General features: G+C 51.7%; 1 protein-coding gene across 1 annotated transcript in view; it reads right to left on the bottom strand.

Annotated features, from left to right (window-relative positions):
• Nucleotides 1-17,910, bottom strand: part of LOC133341640 (LIM/homeobox protein Lhx3-like) — a 39,033-nt gene that overhangs the window by 9,234 nt on the left and 11,889 nt on the right. Inside the window, exon 2 of the mRNA XM_061550236.1 lies at nt 323-494. Within this exon, the coding sequence (XP_061406220.1) occupies nt 323-494 (172 nt within the window). The remainder of the gene's footprint in view (nt 1-322; nt 495-17,910) is intronic.

The raw sequence follows: 17,910 nt of genomic DNA, 5'->3' as shown, positions 1-17,910 counted from the left end.
AAATCACCGCCACGTCTCTCGCCACGTTTGATCGCGCATCCTCAAATGTTCCCCCGTGGCGAGTCTGGGCCTGGGGGGGGGGTCCGTCACCGGACCAGAGCGGACATCGCAAGCGGCCGGTGGCACAATGATAGCGGACCGCGACGGAATTCACCGACCTTGCTGATTTTGACCATCGTAAACGAAGGGGGGCGTTCTCACGTCATTACTCGACACAGCGATTAACTCACGACATTTGACGATCAACCCGGAGTGTGTATTTATGTGTGTTTGGTTTAGTTTTGTTGGACGTGTACACGACGTCCTCGCGTTTGGCACGCACCTGAAGAAGTCCTCCTTGCAGTAGACGCTGCCATCCCGGTAGAAGCATTTGTCACTCATCTGCGCTTGGCAGTCGCAGCACTTGAGACACTTGCTGTGCCAGGCGCGGTCCAGCACCTTGAGGATGAAGCGGTCGAGGATGTGCTGATTGCAGCCGGCACACTGAGGGATCTCTGCCGAGACGAGGGGGGGGGGGAGGAGGGAATGGGGGTCGGGGGAGGGGTTTGGGGGGTTGGGGGAGATAGGGGAGCAGTCGGGCATAAGGAAGGAGGCGATAGCGGTGAGGTGAGTGAGGGAGAGAGAGAGAGAGAGAGAGAGGTGAGCGATGTGGATTTGAGGAGTTGCGTGGTAGAGGTTGTGGTGGTGGCCTTCATAGGTGCTCGCTAACAGCACTTGTCCCAAAAATCTATTAAAGCTACACGGGGGAAATCTGCCTTTGGTAGTGGTAGTAGTGGTTCCATTCTATTCTTGCATCCGTGTCTTTGTTATTGGAGGTGTCTGTCCGTCTGTCTTTCTTTGTGCCCGTGTCTGTGTGTATGTATTCTAGATTTGAAGCTTTGTGACTGCAAAGATTCATACTCTTTGGTTTTTTCGGTAAAGTCACGTAGGTAAAACAATGAACAACATAAAATAAATGAAAACAATTAAATTAAATCACGACGTGTGTATGTGTCTATGGGCATGGTGATTGAACATCCGAAACCATATCCTGCCATTCCATCCTTTGCTAATCCGAATTAAATTCACACTTGTTGAATAACGATAATCTTTTGGTTATTTAAATTTTTTATTTCATATACATATGACAGCTCTTGATGATGATAGCCATGATAGTCGTTATCATTATGAATTGATATTGCAAAGAGTTGTAGCAGTTTAAATTAAGACTCTTTATGCTATGCTGCTGCTACTACTGATGGTGATATTACTCATGATGATTATCTTTATTTTATCACATGTTCATTGTCAACTAAGAGCCTACGACGGTGCTAATGTTGCTGATGATTGGTGCGACTACAATTGAGATAATTACGCTGCTGCTGATGATGCCGCTGATGACAATCATCTTGTTACCGCTGCTGCCGATTGATGGTGATTATGATGCTGCCACTGATAATGCTGATGTTGATCATGGTAACAAAGAGAGTGATAACCATGCTTCTGCTGTAGCTGATGATGTTACTGTTGCTATATTGATAATATCACCGTTCATGACGATGATGATGATGATGCTACGAGTGATGGTAACGCTGCTGCTTTTGGTACAGATGACGAATGATGACGCTGCTGATGATGTTGGTGGTGATGAAGACAATGATGACGCTTCTGATGGTGATGATACTTGTGCTATTGATGACGGTGCTTATACTGCTGCTGCTGATACTGCTGATGCTTTTGCTGCTAGTGAGGATCATGATGATACTGATGCTGCTGCTGATGATGATTCTGCTGCTGATGATGCTGCTGATGATACTTATGATGATAATTCTGCTGCTGATGCTGCTGCTGATGATACTTATGATGATAATTCTGCTGCTGATGCTGATGCTGCTGATGATGTTGTTTGTGTACTCGCCGGCCTCGCTGTTCCCCCACGGCAGGCAGCCCATCCCGAGGCGCAGAGGTCAACAGCAAAGGTCACGAGAGGGTCACCGCGATTTTAAACAGTGACGATAAAAAATAAAAAAATAAATAACTATAAATTCTAATAATGAGCGATAAATTATGTTAGAACTGGAGGCAGCTCTTCTATCGGTCCACTGCTACGCGATGGCCTCCCTACGCCGTGCACGTCATGGGGCGGATATTCGCGCAACCATACTTCACCACGCTGGTCAGTGCGCATTGGTGAAGAGATGATATACCAGATACTTGACGGGATTAAAAACACGAGTGATTTCTCGAACCGAAATTTTAAGAGGCACCGTTTCCTACCGCGACCAAACTGCCTCGACTCAACATCAATGTCCGTCTTTACGGCTTCGCCACGATTCTGGCGGTGGCGATGAAGGTGGTGACGATCGTGGTGATGATGGTGATGATGGTGATGATGGTGATGATGGTGATGATGTATATCATGTATGTTGAACTTCTTTCGCACCGCACGTAGCCAACCGTGCTAATCGGAGGTGCGTGGGAATGACAACAAACTGAACGTAAAAAGCAGTTCCCAAGAAAATAAAATGATTATAATCGTGGTGTGGATGTCGATGATGGTGGCGATGATGATGTGCGCAAGTTTCCCGCAAAAAAAAAAAATACGAAAAATTCGACGCTAAAAAAAAAATTTGTGGAACATTCGGCGCGGACGTAGCGGGAGGAGACTTCTCCCGGCGGCGAGATGCGAGCGCGAGACCCGCGCAGCCCTCGGGCGGAATTCGGATTTAATAATCGGGAAGTTGCCGTCCTCGGTTCTTAACCGGATCAATCCGTGCAATTTGTTACCACCCTCTTCAAATTCCACCCCCTCCCCTCCACTCACCAAATCACCACCCGCCACCCCCCACGCCCCCTGCCCATCCATGTACATCAACCACGAAGACCCCCCGTGTAGACTTCACAGGCTCTTGGGGCAAGTGCTGTTAGCGAGCACCTGTGAAGGCCGGCACGGCACACGAGGGGGTGGGTGGCCAGCACTACCCCCAGCCGCCTTTGTCTCCCCAGTGGCGATGCTAGCAACACACCGCACGAGCTCCTCATTTGAGGCTGAGTCGATCTTGTGGAGGCCCAAGACCGGTTCAGATCATTGTCACTGGTGGTGTTGGTGGCCGTGAGCGGGAATCAAACTCGGGTTGCCGGGTTCTTAGCGCAGTGCGCTAACCGCTACGCCACCGCTCCCCACAACACACGCAGACACGCGCACACGCATAGCAACGAGTTGCGTATTAATTTTATTTCAGTTGATGAAATCGACTTAAGACGGATAAGTTGGCAGGGGATGAGATTTTCTTTTTAAATGGGGTTCGTCTGTGCGCGCGTGTGTCTGACCGGGAGCGGTGGCGCAGTGGTTAGCGTACTGCAATACACAACACCCGGTATTCCCGTGTTCGATAATTGCCGGTCGCGACTAACGGTCATTGGTGATTTTCTGCTGAACCGTGCCTGGCTCTCCCCTATGTCGACTCAGCCTCAACGGGGTACCTGGCGCTATTTGTAAACATCAGTAATGGGGGAGACAAAGGCGGCCGGTCGTCATGGGTATTAGCCACACCATTCGCTTGTGCGCTGTTCCGCCTCATCTTGTTAGGTGCTCGCTTACAGCACTTGCCCGAGCAGTCTGTTGAAGGCTATACGGGATATCTTTGTACATGTCCGTGTCAGTCTATTTATACGCATATATGCATATGCAAATGCTCGTGTCTACTCATGTGCATGTCTACATGGGTTTAAGTGTGCCTGTCTGTCTCACGTGCTAATGTGTGTCTGTCAGGTCCACGTGTGTGTGTGGTGGTGTACAGGGAGTGGCGGGGAGCGCTCGTGGAGTGGTTATCGCGCTGTGCTACGAACCCGACAAACTCCGAGTCCCATTGCCCCGTGGTGTGCCGTGCCGGCCTTCATTGGGTGCTCACGAATAGCACTTGCCCCACTCGTCTGGTAAAGACTATACGGGAGATGTTGCCTCTGTATATGTCTCCATATGTATATTTCTATATCTACGTGTATGTGGGCGCGTGATGTGACGTGCGCGTGTCTGTCTATTTTCATGCGCGTATGTGTATCTGAGGGCCATTGCCCGAACCGTCATGAAGCACTGCCCGTGCATGGACCACTGCCAAACGCTGTCGTTCAAACGATCACTTGAACAGAGCGCACGTAGCACGCCTTGGCGGTGCATTCTGCGTGCTGGTCGTAGCGAACCGATGCACGGCCTTGACGTTCTGACCATCACCGCGTGCTTCACCTTGAGCACGGTCGTTGTAGGATTGCTTTAGTTCCTCTCGTGTTGTTGTCGTTCGTGGTGGCACGGTGGAGAGGAGATGTCAACTACCTCGCCTGGTATGCAGGAGGTCGTGGGTTCGATCCCGACCCTGACGCCTGGTGTTGTATATTTGGAGTTTGCGTGTCTCTCGCTCTCCCCCCGTGGTGATATGTTAACTACCTCGCCTGGTTTACAGGAGATCGTGGGTTCGATCCCGACCCTGATGCCTGCTGTATATTTGTAGTTTGCAGGTCCTCTCTCCTCGTGGTGGCTTGGATTTTTCTCCAGGACCTTCGGTTTTTCCTCCACATTTAGAAACATGCACGTGTTCAGAGTATTTGACCGCTATGAATTTCCACGTGATAAGCCACTTTCATCGAGCTATCATTTGTGGCCAGGTCACTTCACAAAAAAGAGCTACATAGCTCAGTGGGCCTTACCTGGTGAAATAAAACAAATAGTTTCGTTTTCTAAATGAGCATTCTCATCACCCAACGGGTGTCGATTTCTTCCAAAAGAAACCCAAAATAATCACTCGGTGCATTGTCATCCGTGGAGTGCACGTGGGCTACAGGGCAGGCCACGTGGCCCGGGGCGGGATGGGATTTTCGTGACGTGGCATTCCACGGGAGGGTGAGGAACGCGCCCGGGAGGACCGTCCAAGCGTGGAGACGGAGCGATGGAATTGCCTCGCGTGACAGGAGCCGCGTGGATTGCTACATCGTGATAGGTGGCGAAGGGCAACGGGGAGGGGCTTCGTGGCACGGTGGGAGAGGGTCGGGGTTCACGATGGCCATGAGGGCATCTTCCGAAGAGTCTATGGGCATCGTTCAATAAACGTGGTTCAAAGACAAAGACCCCGCGTACAAGCCCTTAACAAACTCTTCGTTTTCTGATCGGACATAAGGCCCCAATGAATTCTTTCCCCTTCTTCCTGTCCTGGCCTTGCCAACATGTTGAGCCCCGCGTCCATAAGAGAGGTCGATCGCTGCCAGCAAGTGCTGTGAGCGATCGCCCACGAGGATTGAGGGGTCGGTGGCCAGTAGTGACACGCTCAGGCATCATCGTTGTGGCGAAGTTTACACGGCGCACCAGGTACTCTCGTTTGAGGCCGAGTGAATAATCGTCACCGGTGTTGGCCGCGAGCGGGAATCGACCCCGCCTCGCCTGGTTCGTAGCGCAGAGCGCTAACCACTATGCTATCGCTTTCTAGTCAACGGTGACGCAAAGATAAAGATCCCCCGTGTAGCCTTAGAAAACTGTTGCGATAAGTGCTATTATCGAGCACCTATGAAGGCCGGCACGGCACACGAGGGGATGGGTGGCCAACACCACGCCCGGCCGCCTTTGTCTCCCCAGTGGCGATGTTTACACACCGCACCAGGTACTCTTTTTAGGCTGAGTAGACCTAGGGGAGGCCCAGAACCGATTCAGATAATCGTCACTTATGTTGGCCGTGAGCGGGAATCGAACTCGGGTCGCCAGGTTCACAGCGCAGCGCGCTAACCGCTACACTACCGCTCCCCACAGTGACACAAATACAGTGACACACACACAGTGACACACAGTGACACACAGTGACAGTGACACACACAGTGACACACATATAGTGACACACACACAGTGACACACACACACACACCGGCACTGACAAAGTGACACACACAGTGACACGCACACACAGTGACACACACTGACTCACACACGCAGTGACTCACACACACAGCGGCACTGACAAAGTGACACACAGTGGCACACACACACACAGTGACACACAGTGACTCACACACACAGTGACACACAGTGACAGTGACACACACAGACAGCGGCACTGACAAAGTGACACACACAGTGACACGTGCCATCAAGCCACTCGGACGCAAGCGCTCACTGGAGTCTCGCATCAAATCCGCGCGCTCAACTGGAGGCGGGGGACGCGACCTCACCCCTCCCCCGTGAGCCCCTCTCCCCTAACCGAGAGCGACAGCCACTATTGTAGCGGGAACAGCGCCCATCACAATCAATCAGTGCGGGCGGATAAAGCGACGCGCGGGCCGCGCGGTGGGAGATCGGCGCGCGTGCCCGGGACGATTCACGCAGTCGCGTTCACGCGCAGACGACGCCACTGCAGCGATAACGACGTCTGTTTGTTTGTTTGTTTTATTTTCACTGCTGCTGCCGATCGTCTTACGGTCACAGATGGACTTGCACCCGCCATAGGAACGTTGAATTCGTTTTAAGCACCGCCTCGGGGTGACCTGAGAACGCGCGACACTCAGTTTGCGATGTAAACATCAAGCGATGGATTTGAACGGACGTGAAATGTTCCTCGAATTATGATTCGAGTAATAATTATTACTGCCCAATGAGAGCAGAAGCCTCTCTCTCGCTCTCTCTCGCCGGAGATCTGCAAGTCACCAAAGCGCGTGCATCGTCAGCCCATGACCGATCAGCTGCGGGACGATGTCCTCCTCGTCCCCCACGACTACGCCACCTTCTCCCGCAGCCTCGCCAGTGCGATGATCCCCGGTGCGCCACGCGGCCAACGCTACGCGAGCAGATTTCACAATTTGACTTCCGTCTGATTTCAGGAACGCTCCATCTCAGTTGCGCGGCGAAGGTGAAAGCGCAGCCCTGCAGATTCCGGCTCACGCCACTGCTGTAGGAAGGGCCTTCACTCGAGTTGAATCTGAAACAGAACCCTCCCCTCCCCGCACCGCTCCAGAGGGTGTTTTTGGCCTACGTTTCCACGCCGACCAAGACGTCTTGGAAGACGCTGGAGCACCCGCACGTCACCCCAGCGCACACGCGTGACCTGCCGATCGATTGACTGTGGCGCACACGCACACACACACACACGCACACACACACGCACACACACACGCGCACACACACGCACACTCATACACGCACACACATGTACACACACACGCACACACGCGCACACACGCGCACACACACACGCGCGCACACGCACACACACGCACACACGCACACACACGCACACACGCACACACACACACACACGCACACACACATGCACACACACACACGCACACACACGCACACACACGCATACGCACACACACACGCACATACGCACACACACACACGCACACACGCACACACACGCACACACACGCACGCACACACACGCACATACGCACACACACACGCACGTGTATACTGTACTGCCGAGTGGACTACCGCAGCGGGAGAGAGAGAACGCGGGCCTCTCGTTCGCAAGTTGAGCGAGCAGCAGTGTGTCGACAACCACAATTCACGTGCTTTCCTGAGCATTGCCCCACTGGTACTCACCTCCTGTTCACAGCCCTACAGAGCCAGTGGTGGCAATTCCACATTCCTATGGCAGGAGGGCGAGCATCTTTTACATAGGGCGGCCACTGTTAACTTGCATGCGTGGGTTTCCTCAGGGTCGTCAGGTTTCCCTCCCACCACGTGTATCATAAATAACCACTCACAGATTGGCAGAAATGAAATAAAAACGCATCTTAATAAATAGAGAACTGCAGAGCAATTGATAAAGCTAGTTGTAATTACTGGCGAAACGTCGTACTCAGATTGTAAATGTTGTAGATTTGCTCTCCAACGCACCGGTGTGCTGTACTAGTATACTACACTATACACTACACTACTATACACTACACTACTATACACTACACTACTATACACTATACTACTATACACTACACTATACTACTATACACTACACACTACTATACACTACACTATACACTATACTACTATACACTACACTCCACACTAGTGCTGTACTAGTGACGAATTGCTACGTTATGTTTACGTGACGACACACCTTACTAGTTGGCTGTGTCGGGTGGTGGCGGGTTTTAACGACACATTTATATATTTACGCGATCTAACCCTAAACACCTCTATCATGGACGATATTGGTCACGAACGCCTCCTGCGTGTTAAACTGCCGTGCAATTCTCGCCGTCTCCCCGCCTGGCAGCCTCCCAGCGATTGTGAGATGCAATTAGCACGGAGGGCGATCACTACGACGCTGCTGCCGCCGCCGCCGCTGCTGCTAAATATAAAACGAGAATGGCTTCCTGTATTTACTTAAACACGGGAGGGAGACGTGGGTCTGCCCGCACATCTGATTTGTGTAACGAGGGCAGGACAACCTGCACCAGTGCCTGAGATCAATGTTCTCGCTTTGATTTCTGGCTGCAGGCAACTTTCTGACCGCTTGCCCCACTCCCCCCCCCCCAAACCTCACAGGATGATATACGGTGTCGAGTTAGAGTGCTTTCTACTGCAGTATAAATCTTCGTATTAGGGGAGTCGATGGGCTACTCATTGCAAAAGACCCGCGGCCAATATGAAGTCCCGTTACTTGCCGAGCTGCATGGGGATGGGAACGCCGTCCCGGTGATTGAATTGCTGCAGTATCGACGCAAAGGGTGGTCAGGAGGTGTCCCTCATCGATTCAATTCGGCCGCGTCCGTATGCGAGTGGGGAGCGGTGGTGTAGCGGTTAGCGCTACGCTGCGCTATGAACCCAGCGACCCGGGTTCGATTCCCGCTCACGGCCAACACCAGTGACGATTATCTGAACCGGTCCTGGGCCTCCCGTAGGTTCACTCAGACTTCAAATGAGTACCTGCTGTGGTGTGTAAACATTGCCACTAGGGAGACAAAGGCGGTCGGGCGTGGTGCTGGTCACCCACCCCCTCGTATGCCGTTCCTGCCTACATAGGCGCTCGCTAACAGCACTTGCCCCTACAGTCTATTAAGGCTATAGGGGGGATCTTTGTCTGTTTTTTTGCTGCCAGGAGTGGAGGCGGCACACACAGCGCCCGCGACTTCACCACCACCACCTGACAGGGGTTCACACGCGGCACGAATCCGTCACTGGCAGCAACGTGGCCCGACTGACTCGGGCGCCGAGAAGCGGGCAACGCTTTTGTTGATTGTCCGAGTGATCATTTCCGATTGGTCATGCGGGCTCGCCAGTGATGCATTACGCGCGTGTCTCTCCCCTCCACGTGTAATACACGGCGGCCTATTACACAGCTCTACATGTCCAACATATATACATGTACAGATCATATATACTGTATATACAGCCCTATGAATACACTGCTGGATTAAGACCTCCTGCCTAAGCCCAGTAAACATCCCAACGTTGCCCAACGTTGAAACACCGTTGCCCCAACGTTGGGCTAACGTTGGGCCCACTTTCCGACGGCCGTGGGAACGTTTCAGCACACAAATAAGCCGAGACGGGGTAAAAGTGAGACACCATTGCCAAGGTATGGGAGACCGGATACGGCAAAATACTCGCCACGTATTGCGATGTTGAAATATCGTATCGTTAAAAAGACATCGCGATAGCCATGTAAATTACACGTACAATTAGGCAGATATAAAATAAATTAAAAATATATCCAACGACTCTAACCGGGGCTTCGATGTGAAAGAGATGATCAATTTAATGGATTGTTGCAGCGAAAAGTCGCGACCACGTGGCCTCGAGTTGGACACCACTCAACTCCCCCAACCTCTCACCCCCCCCCCCCCGCGCGTCCCATGCAGTGGGTGGGGGTGAGAGGGGAGGGGCTCACAGCAGGGGGAGGGGGGTGCTCTGAGCCTCTCACCCCCCAAACCCCGCTCTTGATGAGAGCCGTGGAGTTGAGCTCGAAATCTTCTTAGGGGGACAAAAATTGCGGGATCCGTTCATTAGGTGCCGTGGTGGGGAGAGTGGGGGGGGGGGCATGTCCCGGGATAAACCTCCCAGCCCCCCTCCACCTCACCCCACCCCCACTCACCACAGTGACTCAACCACAAGCATAACCACTGCTACCGTCATCATCGCTAACATCGCGATCATCGTCACGGTGACCAAACATCATCGTCACTGCTATCAGTCATCTTCACTATAACCACCACCATCAACATCACCACTAATATCATTGTCCTCTTCACTATAACCACCATCAACATCAATATCATTATGATTATCTCAAATCACAAGAACCAACATCATCATTACCACTACTACTGTACGAAAACTATCATCATCAGCAGCACGATCAGCATTAACCTCATCATCTCAACATCATCATAATCTCCACTATCATCACGAAAACTACTCACCATCACGAGCACCATCACTAGCACCATCACGAGCACCATCACCACCACTTTTGACGTGGCCTCGCGGAAGCGAGTTCGCTGCTTGTTGCAGATGCCCGCGGTTCGATTCCAGCGGCTGCCCTGATTAATACTGCCGGTGTGCGTATTCACCGTGGAAATACTACGCCGCTTTTCCGCTTCACAGCGGACATTAAAGATCCCGTGAGGTCATTCGCAAGAGGCAGGCCATTGTGTGCCGGTGTCACAGTTAAAATTTCAGAAAAAAAACATGGCCCGCAAATTTTAATTCAATCATAATAAACAGAGCGGTCTCTCGTCCGCCGACTGTGACAACTTAGCACGACCCTGCTGCACAACGAGTCATCAGACTCAGCGAGGCGTCTATTCGTTAAACAAGCCCACGTATAATAAGACCGCTAATTCCAGGTCTCCCTTGCAAATGGCATCACAGACATCGCCAATGTGAGATTGAAAGCACCACCAAAGTTGCAGTATCTAAATCGGCTCAAGCCTTCCATAAATCACGTGACTCCTGTGCCCCGCCCCTTCCCCCACTCTGCATCCCTCCCCTCTCCCCGCCCCCTTTGAAAACAGACGCTGCTCCTCCGTGCAGTTCACTGCTTGCTGCTCGCTCCTTCCCCCTCTCGCTCTCTTGCCTGCCCTCCCATCATCATCATCGCCCTCTCATCATCATCATCATCATCGCCAGCTCATCATCATCATCATCATCGCCCTCTCATCATCATCATCATCATCGCCAGCTCATCATCATCATCATCGCCAGCTCATCATCATCATCACCAGCTCATAATCATTATCACCATCACCATCTTATCATCATCATCATCATCGCCAGCTCATCATCATCATCACCTTATCATCACCATCACCATCTTATCATCATCATCGCCAGCTCATCATCATCATCACCAGCTCATAATCATCATCATCATCACCATCTTATCATCATCATCATCATCATCGCCAGCTCTTCATCATCATCACCCTCTCATCATCATCATCACCATCTTATCATCATCATCATCATCGCCAGCTCATCATCATCATCACCTTATCATCACCATCACCATCTTATCATCATCATCGCCAGCTCATCATCATCATCATCACCAGCTCATAATCAGCATCATCACCATCTTATCATCATCATTATCATCATCGCCAGCTCATCATCATCATCACCCTCTCATCATCATCATCACCACCTTATCATCATCATCATCATCGCCAGCTCATCATCCCCGACATCTGAGCCCGATTATTCCCTCCCTCCTCCTCCCCTCCCTTCCTGCACCACGGCTCCTCCTCTCTCCCTGCTGCTCATCTCGAGCCATTCCCTCCTCCTCTTTTGGGCCTTACCTGGTAAGATACAAAATATAATAATTTAGTTTCACTTCCAGATTTGTTTTAAATAATTTGGTTACCTTCCCTATACTCCCCCCCCCCCCCCCCCCCATCGTGTGTGTATTGTTTGTTATTGCCACGTTCTGACCCCGTGCCCCTACTGGACATCTGTGACTAAAGAACTTCATTGCTCATCGGATTCCTCCTCCTGCAGTGTAAAGACACTGATTCTGATTCTTCGTCCGACTTGGGGACTTCCATCCCGGCCTCCCGCCATTCTCCCGGTCCGTTCCCTTCTCCCATCCATCGCGAGCTTGACTCCACGTCCCCTTCCCCGCGGTGTAGCCACGCGTAACAACAAGGACAGTCGATTAGTCATCGAAATCTCAACAACACCGGTACACACACACAAACACACGTGCTGTTACTGTGAGAGTCGAGGTGAGCCGTTGTGACGTCACCCGCAATGACGTCACTTCCCGAGTACTTTAACAGTGGCAGAAACGATGCGCGCCTTGTAGAGCTTCGGTCCGGGAACTTTAACATCGCGAGGGCCACGCATATAACTCGAACCATGCGGACAGATACATGATCGAATTCTGGCTGCCAAAGCTGAAGGTTGGGAAGTTGATTGATTCCACTCATAAGTCAGGTAATCAGGCAGACTTCTGTAAGATTAAATAGATAATTTGGTGATGCTACCACGTTGGCAATGGCGCACAAACACAGCCAACAACAACACGTTTCGTGTCAATAATGGCAGTGTGCGGCCTTGAAAATAACAAATATATACGAGGCGACGTTTCGGGCAATGACCCTCCTCCAGAGCACACGGAGAGGCCACACATTGCTCCAAGTCTCATATTTATACCCAAATCACGAACTCTACATAACAACAACGATAATCATAACAATGTATTCATTCATTTACTGAGGAAAGCATCGCTGAGTCTCAAGATTCATGTTCAGGAGGACGCTGCTTTGAGATGTTTGCCCAAACTGTGTGTGGTGCGTGTGGGGAGCGGTGGTCTCGCGGTTAGCGCGCTGCGCTATGAACCCGGCGACCCGAGTTCGATTCCCGCCCACGACCAACACCGGTGACGATTATCTGAACCTGTCATGGTCGATTCAGCCTCAAATGAGGACCTAGTGCAGTGTGTAGACATCGCCATTAGGGAGACAAAGGCGGCCGGTCGTGGTGCTGGCCACCCACTCCCTCGTGTGCTGTGCCGGCCTTCATAGGTGCTCGCTAACAGCACTTGTCTGTTGAGGCTATACGGGGATCTTTGTCTTTGTTTTATTTTTTGAATAATTATGAAGAATACTCATTGAGCAACTCCTCCTGTTGTCCTTCCCCCTGCACCTCCGATCAGCACGGTTGGCCACGTACGGTGCGAGCGAAGTTCAAGATGCAAACGTACCAATCCCACGAGGGTTCATTGCTCACGATTGTAGCTCGCGCGGTCACACTCAGGCACTCGGAGGATCTCAGGGGGCCGCCGTTAATGGGCGAACCTCCGAGATCTGGACTGAGTCACCTTCAAAATTCGTATGTTTCAGTGCTAATGTCGCAGGCTTATGGACCTACACTTAAGCATGTTTATGGCGCGCCGGTAATGCCCGAGGCTCGTAGAAGCAGACTTAGGCAACCCCCAAGATTATTACGGTTCAGTGCGAATATCAGAGATCATAGAGCGGGTGTGAGCGGGTGTGGGGGCAAATCCCACCGCGTGCCCCCCCCCCCCCCAAAGCATTCAAATTAAACTGGAAGTATTGCATCTGACACCGTGACGTCGAAGCGTGGCGCCCCCCACACCACCCCCCAAAGCGAGGGGCCCGGGGCGATCACCCCAATTCGCGGTGTGCCCTAGGAACGGCTCTGACAGAGGCTCACAGAGCCAGACTAAGGCACGTTTAGCATGATTATGAGCCAGTGTTAATGTCAGAGGCTCAGGGAGACAGACTAAGGCACCTTTAACATTCTTATGGTCCCCACTGTTAATGTCAGAAGATCGTAACATTAAACGTCGGCACCTTCAGGGCTACTCTGTTTTTTTTTTAACAAAGTCCAGAGGTTAGTAGGAACCGGAATGGGGCAGCCTTTCAGAGTGAATGCAAATTAAGTCGTTGCACGCTGCACGCGCCCGATGCTTGCTCAACACGCCCACGTGACGCGCGAGTGCGTCACGTGAACACGTGACGCGCGAGTGCGTCACGTGTTCAGCGTGAAACGTTCAGCGTGTTGCGCGGGACGTGTTTAACAATCGTGGGGCGCGTGCAGCGTGCCGTGAAACTACTTGATTTGCAGGCGAATGCAAATTGGTAGACGCGGAAAGGCGGAGCGGCGGCGTGGGTCGCGAGGAGGACACTGGAGTCTGCGAAGCCCTGGCACTGAGGCAGAACTAACGGCGTCGTTCGGGGAGGGTTGATACTCGGAGGTAGTCGCAGGTTGGAGGCTGGGAGGCGGTAGCGTGGGAGGGCGCTTAGAAAACTCGAGGGAAGAGACGTTGCGTTGTGCAACAGCCGCAGCGCGAATCAGATTCCGCGAGTCTGATTCTGCGGGTCAGAATCCGCGAGCCTGATTCTCTTTCTGCGTCTTCCCTCCCCACTGTTCAACTGTTCTATTCCCACCTCCCGTCGTCTCCTTTCCTCCAAGTTCTTACTAAATTAATTATAACAACCTTGGTCAATTTATTAAAAAAATATATATTAACTCGTAATTATTACAACTTTAATAGTGCTGTTGATTGCCGACCGCTTGGCGTTTGGCACATTTAGACCTTTGCTCAGCAACCGTGATAACAGAAAAAACGTGTTATACACAAACACCCCCCCGTGTAGTCTTAACAGACTGTAGGGGCCAGTGCCGTTAGCGAGCGCACACACTCGTACATCGCACACACACGCACACATACACACGTACATCGCAAACACACACATACACACACATACACACACGCACACACACGTACATCGCAAACACACACGTACACACACACGTACATCGCAACACACACACGCACACACGTACATCGCAAACACACACATACACACACCCACACACACGCACACACGTACATCGCAAACACACACGCACACACACACGTACATAGGTGCGTACATCCAGACATGGCGTCTCCACGCAGACGTCACCAACACGTGGAGCGGTGGCGCAGCGGTTAGCGCACCGCGCTACGAATCCGACCACCGACGTTCGATTCTCGATCATGGCCAGCATCGGTAGCGAGCGGTAATCTCACGCAGCCACCACAGCCGCTGCCGCTGCTGCTGGGAGTCTCTCCACCGCATCCGCCTCTACCAAGCCCAGCAGGGGAAGCGTGGGGGGCCTTCGTCTAGCAGTGGCATTGGGGGAGCGCCGACACGCAGCGCACCGCGCGGAGCCTCAAGCAAACACCGCGAGACGGGCAACAGCCAAGAACACGACCAGCGGCAACAGTCGACGGAGAATGTCGGCCTGGGTATACAGACTTGTCCCAGTTGGGTCTTCATCAACGTCGTCATCAACAGCAGTGGTCGCATCAGCAGCAGTACCAGCAGCAGCAGTAGTAGTAGCAGCAGCAGTAGTAGCAGTATTAGTAGCAGCAGCAGCAGTAGTACGAGCAGCATGAGCAGTAGCAGTACCAGCAGCAGCAGGAGCAGTACCAGCAGCAGTAGTAGTAGCAGCAGCAGTAGTAGCAGTATTAGTAGCAGCAGCAGTAGCAGCAGCAGCAGTAGTACGCGCAGCATGAGCAGTAGCAGTACCAGCAGCAGCAGGAGCAGTACCAGCAGCAGGAGCAGTAGTAGTACGAGCAGTACCAGCAGCAGCAGGAGCAGTACTAGCAGTACCAGCAGCAGCAGTATCAACAGCAGCAGCAGTAGCAGGAGCAGCAGCAGTCCAGAGCGCCGAGCGCGCGGGTTCTGCGCTGGGTCCCCTCCCAGTAGCCCCCGCCCTCCGGCAGTGCTACCGAACTCATCACCACCACCATCATCACCACCACCATCATCATCACCACCACCATCATCATCACCACCACCATCACCGCCACCATCATCACCACCACCATCATCATCACCACCACCATCACCGCCACCATCATCACCACCACCATCATCACCAACACCATCATCACCACCACCATCACCATCATGATCATCACCACCATCATCATGATCATCACCACCACCACCATCATCATGATCATCACCACCACCACCATCAGCATCATCATCACCACCATCACCATCATGATCATCATCACCACAGCGGCGACGGAACCCACGTCACGCGCTGGGCACACGCCTCGTGACAGTGATCATGATTACCCTGACGATGACGATGATGATGACTCAAATGTATTAACTTGACGATAATAATAAAAAGAGAGTATTTGATGATGATTGTAATGATAATAGAGGGTAATTGATCATGACGGTACGTGTGTTGAACGTCTTTCTGAACGTACGTAGCGAACCGCGCTGATCCGAGGTGCGGGCGAAGGACAAACCAACTCGACAGAGAAAATTTCAGTTCCAAATAAATTAGTTTTCAGTCGAGATTCAAAAGCGCAAAACTCCAGTGGCCTACTAATACACCGCCGCGTGAGGATATCACGGTGATTGACCACTCCGATGATCGACAATTGATCGTGACGATTTACAGAAGGTAATTGATCCCCACGACGACGACGATCATCGTCATCGTCGTGACATCACAGACGCCTCGTGACCACGTGACGACCAGCGATGACCGCGCGGCAGGCCCACTCGCCATCCCTCCCCGCGCGTAAACACGCGGCCCCCGCGATGGGGACCGTCACGTTTGGCGACACTAAATCACGTTCCCAAGCACCCCCCCCCCATCTCCCCCGCCGCCTCGCCCGCGCGCGCCTGTAATTAAACCATTACGCACCTAAAGAAACGATAAAACGCCGCAAATCATCGATAATAAACACGCCCGAAATGTCCCACGGAACCTGCGGGTGCGTTTCGTCGTCGTCGGCTGCCGAGAGACGCGGCGCTTGGGACACGAAACTCCCTCCCTCCTTCCCTTCCCTCTCTCTTTCTATGAGCCGTGAGATGCTTCTCAAAGAAGTCGGTAATCGTGGCCTTCCTGCCATTCCGCTTTCTCTCTCTATGGGCAATGTTCGTCTATGGGCAGTGTTGGTCTATGGTACAATGTTAGTCTATGGTGCAATATTAGTCTATGGGCAATGTTAGTCTATGGGTAGTGTTAGTCTATGGGCAATGTTAGTCTATGGGCAGTGTTAGTCTATGGGCAATATTAGTCTATGGTACAATGTTATTCCATGATATTTACTCAAGAACTTCGCATCGGATTCTCCTCCCAGTTGCATCGCATTGTTCAAATTGCCGATGCGACTTCATTTGCCGTTTCCCCCGACTTCTCGAGGTACCACCTATAAATTCCTCACTCAAAACCACATTTCATACCAAGTCTCTTGTAATCTCGAAAGGCTTTCCGGACCAATATGAAACCAGCAACATCTGTTTCAGCGAGAAAGGAAGAAGGCCTGGACGGGGGGTTTGACCTTGATGGATGTCATCAGCGGTTCAAGTGTTGTCTTGTTTGTTTTACCAGGCGAGAACTCAAGAGGAGACCAGGTCACCTGGGTCAACAACAAAAATGACGAAAGTAAAGTGAATGCGAGTAAGAGTACAGCAATTAAGCAAATACAAATCTGCGCAAAAACACACGGGGCCCGTCAGATGAGAAATGGCAACTGCAGCGGGCATCTCTCTCGATAGACAATACGGCTGGTGAATTACCACGTGGTGTTGGCTAGGGCACTCCGTGTACCATACGGGGGCCGACGGCTTGGCTGAAGAGTCATCAGACGGTGGATGGATCGCGTGGCTGATGGTGACGACGAGAGCTTCGATTAGTTCATGAAGTCGAACTGCGGAGCTGACTTCGTTACAATGAAATGGACGGGTGGGGTGAATTTGACTTGTGAACTTCTTTAACGAGTGAAGAGACAGATGAAGGAATGAATGCATTGAAATATGAACGAAAAAAACTAATGAACGAATAAGAAATATATAAATATATGACCGAACAGGACGGTGATGGAATAAATGAATAAAGGAACGAATGGCCGCTTCATTGGATGAATATTCATAAATTCATTACGTAATTATGTA

This window comes from Lethenteron reissneri, chromosome 12 (assembly GCF_015708825.2).
Source record: "Lethenteron reissneri isolate LAM-NWPU_2019-01 chromosome 12, ASM1570882v1, whole genome shotgun sequence".
In the NCBI taxonomy this organism is placed as follows: Eukaryota; Metazoa; Chordata; class Hyperoartia; order Petromyzontiformes; family Petromyzontidae; genus Lethenteron; species Lethenteron reissneri.
This window is presented reverse-complemented; position numbering and strand designations above follow the sequence as displayed.